Raw genomic sequence first — 11,397 nt, 5'->3', positions numbered from 1 at the left:
CAAACAGGCAAGGGCTCCGTTTGAAGGGGCAGGATAAATGGGGCAAGTTTGCCCTGTTAAAGGAAAGTAGTAAATTGATGGAAAACAGGATATAAATAGAAAATTATACACAGTAATTTAGATGCAACCAGCGTTTATAAGTTATAATGAAATGATAAGTGAGCTCATGTTCCTTACGAGGTTACAAAACGAGCGCTTCAGACAGCTTGTTAGCGGAGGCCTAGGGCGCTTTCAATCAGAACTGGCCGGCCGGACCAGTCAGTTAGCAAATGAAATCGGCTTTTTCCAAAGAGTTTTCTCTCTTGCTGAAACACCACCTCATTCCATTCATTCTGTACCATGTAGGATTTGGCTGATCTGGCTGGATCGATTAATAGTGAAATTCTCATTACGCAGTGAAGGTGTTGCCGGTCAGTTCACTGACAAATGGAAAACGCCCTGAAATTAAGACTTAAACTGTAAGAAAACACTCTGGATCGGTCCTTGTTTGAATAATTCCGTGAGGTTTTGAGAAAACAGGAGCATACAACTGAAATGTCTGTATGAGACATTGGGTCCAACCTCTATTTTTGTCGTCAGTTAACTTCCACCCCCCTCCCCGCCACCCCAACCAGTAATCAGCTCTTGAAATAAAGGGTAACTACACATTAAAGACCATTAAATCAATAGTTTAGAAAAACGTGCAAATAACAGTAAAGAAGGTACCAAAGCCCTATTCAAAACAAATTAGTGTTGAATTTGTTTTGGTTGTTAACCTTTTCCAATCGGTTAGAAAGTAAATAGAAGACTTTCCGGGTAGTTCCAGTTGAAAAATTCCGGGAGCAACGGAAGTTTTGAAAAGGTAGGAGGCTGGAAAGGTATAGGGTGTAATTTGCCCATGTGTCGCATTCTCGACCCCAGTGCTTACGGGTTTGGGAATGCGCTCTCGATATCTCTCCTCGACATGCACAGAAGAGCGCTGGGTCGAGATTGCCATGTGTCGCCCAACACAAACTTTTGACTTACTCTTCAGAGTTATGCGAAAGCTGCATGTGGCTACATTTCCAGACGAGTCTGCTGCCCTATAAATCACTTCGTATGAACCAGGAGCACTAAAATAAGAACCACTTCGTCGGTTTGGCGTGAGAGATGGAGGACCACCAGAATTGTCTGTAACCATGGGTCGCTCCCAATTTACACGAACTTGAAACTCGACGGTTTCAATTAAGATATCGCTTGGGCAATATGTAAAAACTGGAGGCTCTGTGTCTGAAATATGATTAACACAATTAAAATAGTTGACACTTTAAAAACAAAGATTTCGTGTCATGTTAAGATTTACACAGAACTTTAATACAGGAAATGAATCTTCATGAAGGCACAACACATCTCACAAAAGCGTTGTAAAAAATATCCACATAAAATTCTCTATACTGATCTCTTTACATTTCCTTGAAAAACTAGTAGAGAGAGTAACATTTTATTTTGACGATGTATCGATATTGTTAGGAGAAAGTTGATGTTGATCACTCTTGGGACTTAAACGGTTTAAGTTTTGACCAATCAATGGGCCGTTTTCGGGTCACATGAACACCTCCCCTATCTGGTTGATGGATGACTTTGAATTAATTTTTGATACAGTTAATTCACTCGTATTCATTTGAATATTAAATACTCGCGTCCGAACATAACTTCTTCCTTCACAAACTAAAGCTCTGCCGCACTAATGTACTTTAAAGGCCCACAAAAAATCGCCCATTTTTATATTTTTATCTTGTACTTAAAGTTGAAATTGTGTCAAAATAAAAGCATTCCTTCTCACGATTACCTAGGCAGAGTACTATGTTGGGTGGGGATGGGTGATTAGATAGTCGCGTTAGTGCCTGGTCGTATCAGTAGAACATGTCCATATCGCTGGTTATGTTTTGCGGATAAATGATATTATTTTAGCTGTTTCCACCCTGGCATAGTCCCAAAAGGACCTATACAACAATGGAAATAATTTACACTCTAAAGAAAATTTAATAAATCTTCGATTTTCCTATAAACAGTATATATATATATATATATTAGAAAACATAAGACGTAAGCCGAATAAGAAACAAATTAAGCATTGACCGTAACAAGACGTAACCGGCAGCCAGCGCCCCGCCGCATGAGACCCTGTGATAACAGAAAAGCTAACTTTTTCCTAATAGTAAAGTCGATTACCTGTAATTGCCGCGGTAGTGAAGTTTGTCAAGAAAACAGTAGCAATCAAAGTTTGCAGAAACTTCATGTCAGCACGTTCCAACTACAACGAATACTCCTCAGTATATAAGCAAAAGAAGAATCACCTTTTACGAGCGCGCAGGCATACGAAAACTATCATTGTACACGTACTGATGTTAGACATTCATAAACTCTACAATAATTATTATTTTGTTAGCTGTTCTGGAGTTGATGATGGATCACTTTGTTGAACAAAGATCTTTGTTCAGCTGCAGATTACAGTGGCTTTTAATTTTTATGGCCCCGAGCTAGAATTTTCGCACATTTTAATAACAGTTTTATCAGTCAACCTTGCACAGCTTGGTTAAACTGCGAACAGTCTCTCCCCCGCCCCTCCCCCCAATCTCTCCTCGGCCGTTTTACCATTAATTTGCAAACTTTTACTTTTTCGCCCACGCACCGCGCGTAGCTCTGAGGAAAGAAGGACGACTTTTCGCTGTCTAGTCTCTTGGTTTGATGCTGTAACATAGATACAGATACAGATAGATACAGTTCAAAAAATGCAGAAATACGATGGCGACTTTGAATTCAGTTCCACATGTTAAAAAAATAGAAAAATAAGTTTTTCTAAACTCTGATCTCCAAGTACATCCTTGCAATAGAAATTAAAATCGGTGAGAAAAGGAACCTTCTCTTACGGAATGGCGAATCCATTGCCCTGATAGACTGCGAGCAATCTCTTATATTTCTTTTGAGTCACAGAAGGTCGAGAGCAAGAGTGAGGTGCGAACGGAACGAGGGCTGAAGCCCGAGCGTAGAACATCTCTCCTCCTTTTTGCTATTAATTTGCATAATTTCACCTTTTCGTAGTACGAGCCTCGAGACAATAGTTGAGATATTTAGACTACAATTTCATTGTGAATGAGCGGTTGATATGGAAGGATCAGCCACAAGCGCACACTGAGAGATATAGCTTGCGTGGTTGACGAGATTTGCGGGTGTGTAGTATATGTTGTATTTTTTTTTGACGGCAGAGCCTTCAGAAGGGGAGTAAGTCGCGGCTCGCGAAAATCCCTTGCAGCTTTAATGCCAAGAAAGTACCCTGCGCATAACAATTACGGCAGCTACGCAGGCTATGAGACTGAAATATGATGTACCATTTACCATATGTATTGAGCACTGAACGATCCTTTCGATAGCAATGTCTTTACTGCTTCAATCTTAACAGTTAATCAATATTTTGTCCCATAAAATGAGGAACCACCTGTTTGTGTCCTCCTTTACAAAATTAATCATGAATCACCATACTCAGTGTTTCAATCTATATTAATAGAGCTTGAGATTCGAGGACGAGGAAGACTACGAGGGCGAGATTTAACTTACAGATTTGTTTCGTTTACGCTCAAAGAATACACAAAGCAGAAAGCTTCATTTTACGTTTTTTCACCAAAAAAGGTTAGTACGGTTATTTACACTGAAGGAGGTTAAGCCCTCTTCCGATCGCAAAATGATAAAACCATGCACATTTAATAACTTGTTTCCGCCGCTATGACTTTTTCTCCAAAACCTGTAGCGGAATGACGACGGCTATCGTGTTTTCCGCCAAAATGACGCGGGTTCACGTGCGGCGCGCCCTACTTGGTACAACGGTGGCGACGGCTACGATTAAAACGTGAATTCGCGCTGCTTCACGCCCAAACTTTAACACGCTTATTCCATCTCGTTTACTTTGTCAAATGTTTTTGGCCTTGAATTCTAAAGGACTGTATCAAAGTTTAGGAAAAGAAAAACAAAGTTGTGGTCGTGTGTTCCCGTCCTCGCCACTTTCACGTTGTATCGTGCAACGACGGCAAAGAAACGTAAAAAAAAGGGTGATGCACGTGAAAAGCTGTTCTTTTCGGCTAATCTAAACGTATTGCTTTTTTGCCCTTCTCGTTGCCGTCGCCTCGTCGTTGCTTAAGATCCTTACTGAGAAAATTTCGTTCTCCCAGTGAAGTAGCCGATCTCGTCTTAGAATCTGAAGGTCTCTGATATACACTTTTTCATAGTCGTTCGCTTTGTTTTCTGGTCTGGTGTGGTAGGACCCGCTTTCGCTCGATCGCGCTTCGCGCTCACTGTCGCGCTAGCGTTCAAATGCTCGACTTGTGAGCAATTCTAGTCTCTAATAGTACAACAACGAAAACATGATTTAAAAATCGCTTTATACCAGGCCAACTTAGTGGCCACAAAGCGAAGCGAGGGGAACTAATGAAAACTTAACGTTATAGTGAATCATGTAACCTGCGAAGTCAAGTGTGGAAAGCAAGCATTTTAAATGTGTTGACCGTGAAACAACCGGGTTAATGATGTCAGCCGTCATACACATACGTTTGCGTTATTCATTCGCAAGCGTGCTAGCCTACACGCCCACCAAGCTGAAAAGTTGTTAGGGGGATTACTAAAACGGTGAATTCATCTTATACCCATGCCAAGTTCTGACAAAAAGGATTGATCCAAAATCGCCCCATAATATTTCGTGCCCTGTGAATGTTTTCGATTCGCCATGATGGATGAAACTTTCAAGGACTCCTTAAGCCAGGCTGTCTGTATACACAATTAACTTTGTCTGTCGACTCTAACTGTTTTACAATTATTCGGAAGGGACGGGCGCTAAGACGGAAAGCGGGAAAATTGCCTGCTTTTTGTTGAGAGTATATTCACGGTATGAAATTGATAAAATGAATAGCCATCTCCCAAAACCGACTACAAATGATAAAATCTGAAGCGAAACTCTGTAACAGTGCGCGTACAGCAAAGCACCGTTGATTTGTGCATAGTAATGATCTCTTTAGAAGATTACTATTACTGGAGGGCCGCGGTCTAACCTGGAAGCAAAGGTTAAGGAGGCGGAATTGGCAGTTTAGAAAGTCGCTCTTGTGTCATATGACCCACTGTTGCTTGCAGGGGGCCGAAAAAGCCAGTGGTGGTAAATAAAAAATGTAAATCTGTTTTTAGAATGCGAGGAATGTAAGGTCTCTGAGGTCCAAGAACTAACTATAGGGACCTTACGATCCGACAACGGCGACGTCCATTAACAGGTCGCTGAAAAAAAGACCTCGCATGCTTTCAAACCATTTCGAGATTACTCAAGTCGACCAGTTAAAAGAAGGGAATTTATGTTGGAGCTGAAGAGAGGGGCCGCGCCCGAGATAGAAGAATTTATCGACTTGCCGTTCCCGTTCTCAAAAAAAAACTTAAAAATTTGGTCATTTCAAGTCGTAGTCGTGCAGGGACGACAAAGAAACGTACAAAAAATCGTGATGCACGTGCAGAGTTGTTGTTTTGCTAAATATATCCCTATTGCCTTTTGACGTTGCCGTTACAGTCACCGTCGTAGTTTCGTAAGGTTCCTAATATGTCCGCGTAGGCGCCATCGTCTCTTTCCATCTCCTGATAGACAATTCCATTAGAGAACAAGACTGGCAGCGAAAAGTGTTTACAGTGGAAACTCGATATAAGGAAGGGCCAAGAGAATGTCTTGGTTATATCCATTTAGTAATATGCAACTAGTGGTCTATTATCAATGCTGCGTTCTGATTGGTTGAGCTACTACTAGGCTATATGTTATAGCCCACTAGTAGCGAAAAGCGCAATCTTTTTGGCGGCAGAAAAGGATTAAAGTGTAGCTTTAAGAAGCTAAATTTTTTTTATTCTCGATATTTTTGACCAACTAGTTGGATTTTACTAAAACAATTATTCCTCTCGCCTTCACGGCCTCTGAGTCAATAGCCCATTCGGCCTTCGGCCTCATGGGCCATTGACTCAGAGCCCATTCGGGCTCGAGGAATTATTGTTAAACATTTTACTGATTTCATTATGACGTGGGTGAATATCGTTTGTCTACTGCACGAGGGCTTCGTTATAAAGGAGTCTGTTGAGTCGAGGTTCAGTACATGAACTGCCTCTTCATTCCTGTAGCAGAAACTAAAAACGATGAAATGGTCGAAAATTTTCTCTTCTCACTTTTCAAAGACTTGGGAAGTCACAGGGCGTCATCAAATGAATGGCAACGGGTCGCGTACAATTTCTAACAACTGGCTAAAAACCTTCCTCTGCAGAGTTTTCCAGTTTTGAACACTGCTCTACAACCTCTACGACTCCAGCGCTCACAAAACAAACTCAACTTATGAAAGGTTTTAACAAAAGTCGAGAGTTACGAGACGATCTTGTCCATTTTTTATCGTTGTGTTTCCTAGGAGGCGCTGGGACAGCGTTAGTCAGCCGTCTCCACAGTCAACGGTTCGAAAGGACGTAAATGATCGACTGTCAAGACCAACGGAGCGCAAGGCATCATGGTGTATCTTGTCGCCGCCATATTGGAAAACGAGAAGACCCTGGCGACGAGGTTGAATCTAAACGAGCGTGCATCGCGAGCTTCTCTGGTTTTCGGATCGTCACTTATAATAATAATAATAATAATAATAATAATAATAATAATAATAATAATAATAATAATAATAATAATAATAATAATAAATAGATAAATTACAGAAATAATGACCTTTTTTCAGGTAGAAAGACACGTATAAGATTCCCTAATGACCTTATAGATTGGGGTCATACAATACAATAAAGAGGATACTTAAGAAAATAACGTGGGATTAGAACGCTGTTTATTACTTTTGTGTTTTACATGTCGTTACTCTAGTAGCCTTAAATTGGTATTTTCTTTCCTTTCTAAATTAATTTTCTCAATGCATCATTCATTCATCAGTGCGAAACGGTATGTTTCAACCTGCAGGAAAAAAAATTATTATCATTATTATTACTATTACTATTATTATCTACATACAAAAATGTCTGCAATCTGATTGGTGAAAACTTGTCAAATTATCCCAAATATAGTGCAAAAAACGTGAAATTGAGTGCAGAAAGTTGAAATTAGTTCAAAAAAGGTGATGATTGACAGGTAGGCGAAACTACAAATCGGCTATCTGTAGAAAAAATGGCGGACCAATTTGAAGACAGTAACAGCAACCTAATTGAAAGTGAAAGGAAAATGTAAAAAACAAAAACACTCAAAATAGGTATGGCTAAAAGATTGAAGATATTAGGCAGAACAAAAGGGCCACGACCAAAAATTGAAAGCTATGAACCGGAGGCGCTCAACAAAATTCTCGAGGATTTTTTTGGAACAGTGCGTAAAAAAGACGGCCAAGACTACGGGTGTTACAGTCTTCGCATCATGGTCACTTCAATTGACTTATACCTAAAAGAGCAAGGTTATCATTTTCCAGGAAACTGATCAATTGGTTGACAATTTTAGTCTAGACTAGGGAAACCAGGAATTGCCACTCAAAAATATAAAAAAGTCAAAAGCTGTATCTGAAGTCGTTAAGGATCTTGGAATTTACATTACTTCGAACCTGTCATGGAGTATGTAAGCCAACAAATGTGCAAATAAGGCAAACAGTGTGCTTGGATTCATAAGACGAGCGGTGGTTCCTAAAAATCCTGAGTGTTTTCGAAACTTCATAAGAGTCTGGTACGTCCGATACTCCAGTACTGCTCTCCAGGTTTGGTGTCCGCACCTCAAAAAAGGCTCACACACCTTGGAGAAAGTACAACGTAGAGCGGCATTCAAATGTGGCCTTGGACGAGACATGTCCTACGAAGGACGTCTAAAGTTCCTTAAATGGCCAAAACTTCAACAAAGAAGATCATTTTCGTCGCTTAGGCCATCCTCTTTTTTTTCTCCGTTTACCGTCGTTCGACCGACCCTAATTTTTGGCATTTTCGACGACGTAACGACGTAGTTACAACATTTTTCACTTGAAATAATTCTTTTAATCTGAAAAATGAGCATAGTAAAAGCATAGAGAAAAACAGGAACAAAAACATGAACATTTTCACAGTATATTGTACATTTTGTTAATCCAGATATGTGAATGTTAACCTTTAACGTCGTTCTGGGGTACCAGGGCCTACTATTCCGAGACTTCTTGTGACTTTTTTTACGTTTTTTTTTTTTTCAATCCGACCGACCGACCCAAAATCAGGAAACGTATTCGACGGTAAACGAAGAAAAAAGAGGGGATGGCCTTACCGATCGGTTATAAGACAATAAACAGACTTAATGGACTAGATCCCTCAGCATTTTTTACGTTTGCACATGATTTTCGATCCTTATGAGCTAATCACCGTTTCAATCCGTTTCAAACTTGAGTTTGCATCCGTAACTTTAAATAGTTTTTTAAAAAATTCTTTTTTTATACGCATAATCGATGAGTGGAATAATCTGCCAAAGGAATTTTTGCTGAGACGGAAAATTTGAACACTTTTAAGAACAGACTGAGATGTCCTCTTGCAACTTTTTCTAGTGAACACTAAGTTCTTCAAACCGTGTAATATATTATATATTGTATATTTAGTATTTTAAACAGTTGTAAATAATTTATGTTCTTAACTTATGTTATTATAAGGAGATAAACTAGAAAGGGATAACCGCCTTTAACTCCTTTTCACTTTTCCATGGATTTGTGAATAAACAGTTACTATTAATGTAAATAGTGCTTTGACTGAATAGCGTTTTAAGTGAAATTAATTGTAAATAGGATTTTATAGTTAGCTTTGTTATCAATAAAAGATTCTTATTGTTACTATTATTATTATTATTATTATTATTATTATTATTATTATTATTATTATTAAATCGGCCAGTTTAAATTTACGCAACTCAGCCTAAAAGCTACTCTAGGATAGTGGGGATTTGGGGAGTTTAGTCTAGTATGGGGTAACAAAATTCAGCTGAACTAGCTGTTGTTTTAGGCTAAGGGTTCCAGGGTCCCAGCGGCACATCCCCACCCAAAATTTCTTAAGTATCCCCTTCCCCTCGTCCCCGGGGTTAGAGTTGACTCGTCTGGGAGTAGTGGGTGACCCCTTTACCCGTGACAGGTTTTTCTCATATAAACGGGGCGTAAAGTTCGTTGTTACTAAGCGCCGGGGACCAAACCGGAAATTTAGTATTATAAAGAAAGAAAAAACGCTACGTACTTGACGGTTAACCAAATTGTACATTTACGAGGTCTTTCGTGCATTTCTGATCATCTCTACAAATACCGAAAGCTTCCAAAAAAGAAAAGAAATTAGTCTTAATGGTGTCCAAGGCGTTCGTAGCATTTCCGTCAAAGTAATAGCGAGGAAATTGGCCCATTTTCAGTCCGTGGTTAGGTGTTACCTCTGTAATTAAACAAAGTAAAAGTTTTTAAAACATTTAAAACTTCGTTTTATCCGGTTTGTTTTTTGGGTCAGAAAAACTTTAGACTCAATCAACCTGAATCAAGGATTAGCGGTTATTGCGCGTTTTAAACTTTTCCCGCCACTTTAGAAACGAGAACGGAACTGCGGCCAAGTTAACTTTTTGTAAGGGTTTCTGGGGACTGGGCTCTGTTACTTAGGACAGAGAAAAAATTGGCCAATAGCTGACCTGCGCGTCTTTAGTAGCGATCCCAGAAACACTTGAGGGCTGCATTTAGACTCCAGTTCCCTGCCCGTTTCTAAAGTGGCATGCTTGAACTTTTCTTTTCGTGACATTTTCAAACAAAAGCGACAAATTTTTCCCAGAAAGATGATTTCTGGTTTCTCGCTTATGAGTTAAGACAGCGCAATGAAAATGTCATCGCAAAATACGGGGGCTTGTTCTGTCGCGCTTTGTAAGAAAAAAGCTGTTGTTGTTGTTGTTGTTGTCGATGATTATACTTATTACTGGGTTTACTTGTCCTCCGAACATCCATTTCAAGTTTGTTACAAGTTTGCGACAAGTGTTATTACAAAGTGCGACAATTTTATTGCAAATTGCGACAGGTATTACAAATTGGAAACACTCAAAATTTGTTAAATGAATTGAACTGTTATCCCGCATGTTATAGCCTCTGTCGTGCTTTAGAAAGTCAACGCAGTATTTGCTCCTTCGAACAGTTGTTTTTTAAAAGATTCGTTCGGTGCACTTGAAAATAAAATTGATCGCGTTCCTCGGAAACTACCCTGAAAGCAGAGGCTACATTTTCGCAGTATATGAGCTGGCGTGCGAAAAAATAGCTAGTTTTTGCTCGCCAGCTCATACCGCGAAAATGTTGCCTCTGTTTGCAGGGTACTCGATCGGAAACGGTTTGAAGAGATGCATTTCTAGCGGTTTGAAAATTTAAAGCGTCCTCCTTGGAAAGTTTTTTTAATCGACAATAAGCTCAGTAGTTCTGTTATGCTTTGAGTTTAGTTGTCGAACCCGGCTTTGGCTTTTTCTCTGTAGTTGCCTAGACTGCAAAACAGTTGGGCTTTTTCCCCTCAAAATCGGATTAGCGTAGCTAAGAGTCTCACACGCGTACTTGAAGATAAGGACTGTTTTGCAGTCTAGTAGTTCCCATGTTGATGGAAATATTACCAGAGCAGCTGGGCCAAAGTAATCCTCCCCCTTGAGAACTGCCCTGCACGGTACTCCATTGTCCTCGTGTGCACAAATACAGCCATGCGGGATTTGAGACAAAGTCGAAGCCGCCTTTACACATCACAGCACATGCACCGTCACCAAATAAGTACAAACAGGCAAGGGCTCCGTTTTTGGGGGGAGGATAAATGGGGCAAGATTTCCCTGTTGAAGAAAAGTAGTAAATTCATGCATGGAAAACAGGATATAAATAGAAAATGATACACACTAATTTAGATGCTACAAGCGTTTATAAGTTATGTTGTAAGGACAAGTGAGCTCGTGTTCCTTATGAGGTTACAAAACGAGCGCTTCAGAAAGCTTGTTAGCGGAGGCTTAGAGCGCTTTCCATTTGTCAGAACTGGCCGGCCGGACCAGTCAGTTAGCAAATGATATCGGCTTTTTCCAAAGGTTTTTCATTCTTGCTGAAGCACCATCTCATTCGGGTATACCATTTAGGATTTGACTGATCTGGCTGGATGGATTAATAGTGAAATTCTCATTACGACGTGAAGTTTTTGCCGGTCAGTGCACTGACAAATGGAAAACGCCCTGAAATTAAGACTTAAACTGCAAGAAAGCACTCACGGCTCTAGATCTGTCCTTCTTTGAATAATCTTGTGAGCTTTTGAGAAAATAGGAGCATACCGACTGAGATGTCTCTATGAGACATTGGGTCCAACTTCTATTTTTGTCGTCAGTTAACTTCCACCCCCCTCCCCGCCACCCCAAACAGTAATCAGCTCTTG

The 11,397-nt window shown here is 40.0% G+C and overlaps 1 protein-coding gene and 1 long non-coding RNA gene across 2 annotated transcripts in view; both read right to left on the bottom strand.

Moving 5' to 3' along the window:
• Window positions 1-2,257, bottom strand: part of LOC140948058 (sushi repeat-containing protein SRPX-like) — a 4,191-nt gene extending 1,934 nt beyond the window's left edge. Inside the window, exons 1-3 of the mRNA XM_073397278.1 lie at window positions 2,191-2,257; window positions 1,006-1,248; window positions 1-53 (exon numbers count right to left, since the gene is read on the bottom strand). The exon at window positions 1-53 is cut by the window's left edge and continues 151 nt beyond it. Of these exons, the coding sequence (XP_073253379.1) occupies window positions 1-53; window positions 1,006-1,248; window positions 2,191-2,257 (363 nt within the window). The remainder of the gene's footprint in view (window positions 54-1,005; window positions 1,249-2,190) is intronic.
• LOC140947484 (uncharacterized) overlaps window positions 1-10,736 on the bottom strand; it is a 16,714-nt gene extending 5,978 nt beyond the window's left edge. The window contains exons 1-2 of the long non-coding RNA XR_012166974.1: window positions 10,607-10,736; window positions 9,223-9,408 (exon numbers count right to left, since the gene is read on the bottom strand). This is a non-coding gene — a long non-coding RNA (uncharacterized lncRNA). The remainder of the gene's footprint in view (window positions 1-9,222; window positions 9,409-10,606) is intronic.
• Window positions 10,737-11,397: the final 661 nt, after the last annotated feature.

The sequence above is a fragment of the Porites lutea genome, chromosome 9 (assembly GCF_958299795.1).
Source record: "Porites lutea chromosome 9, jaPorLute2.1, whole genome shotgun sequence".
In the NCBI taxonomy this organism is placed as follows: domain Eukaryota; kingdom Metazoa; phylum Cnidaria; class Anthozoa; order Scleractinia; family Poritidae; genus Porites; species Porites lutea.
Note: the sequence above shows the minus strand (reverse complement) of the source record. Positions and strands in the feature narration are given on the sequence as shown.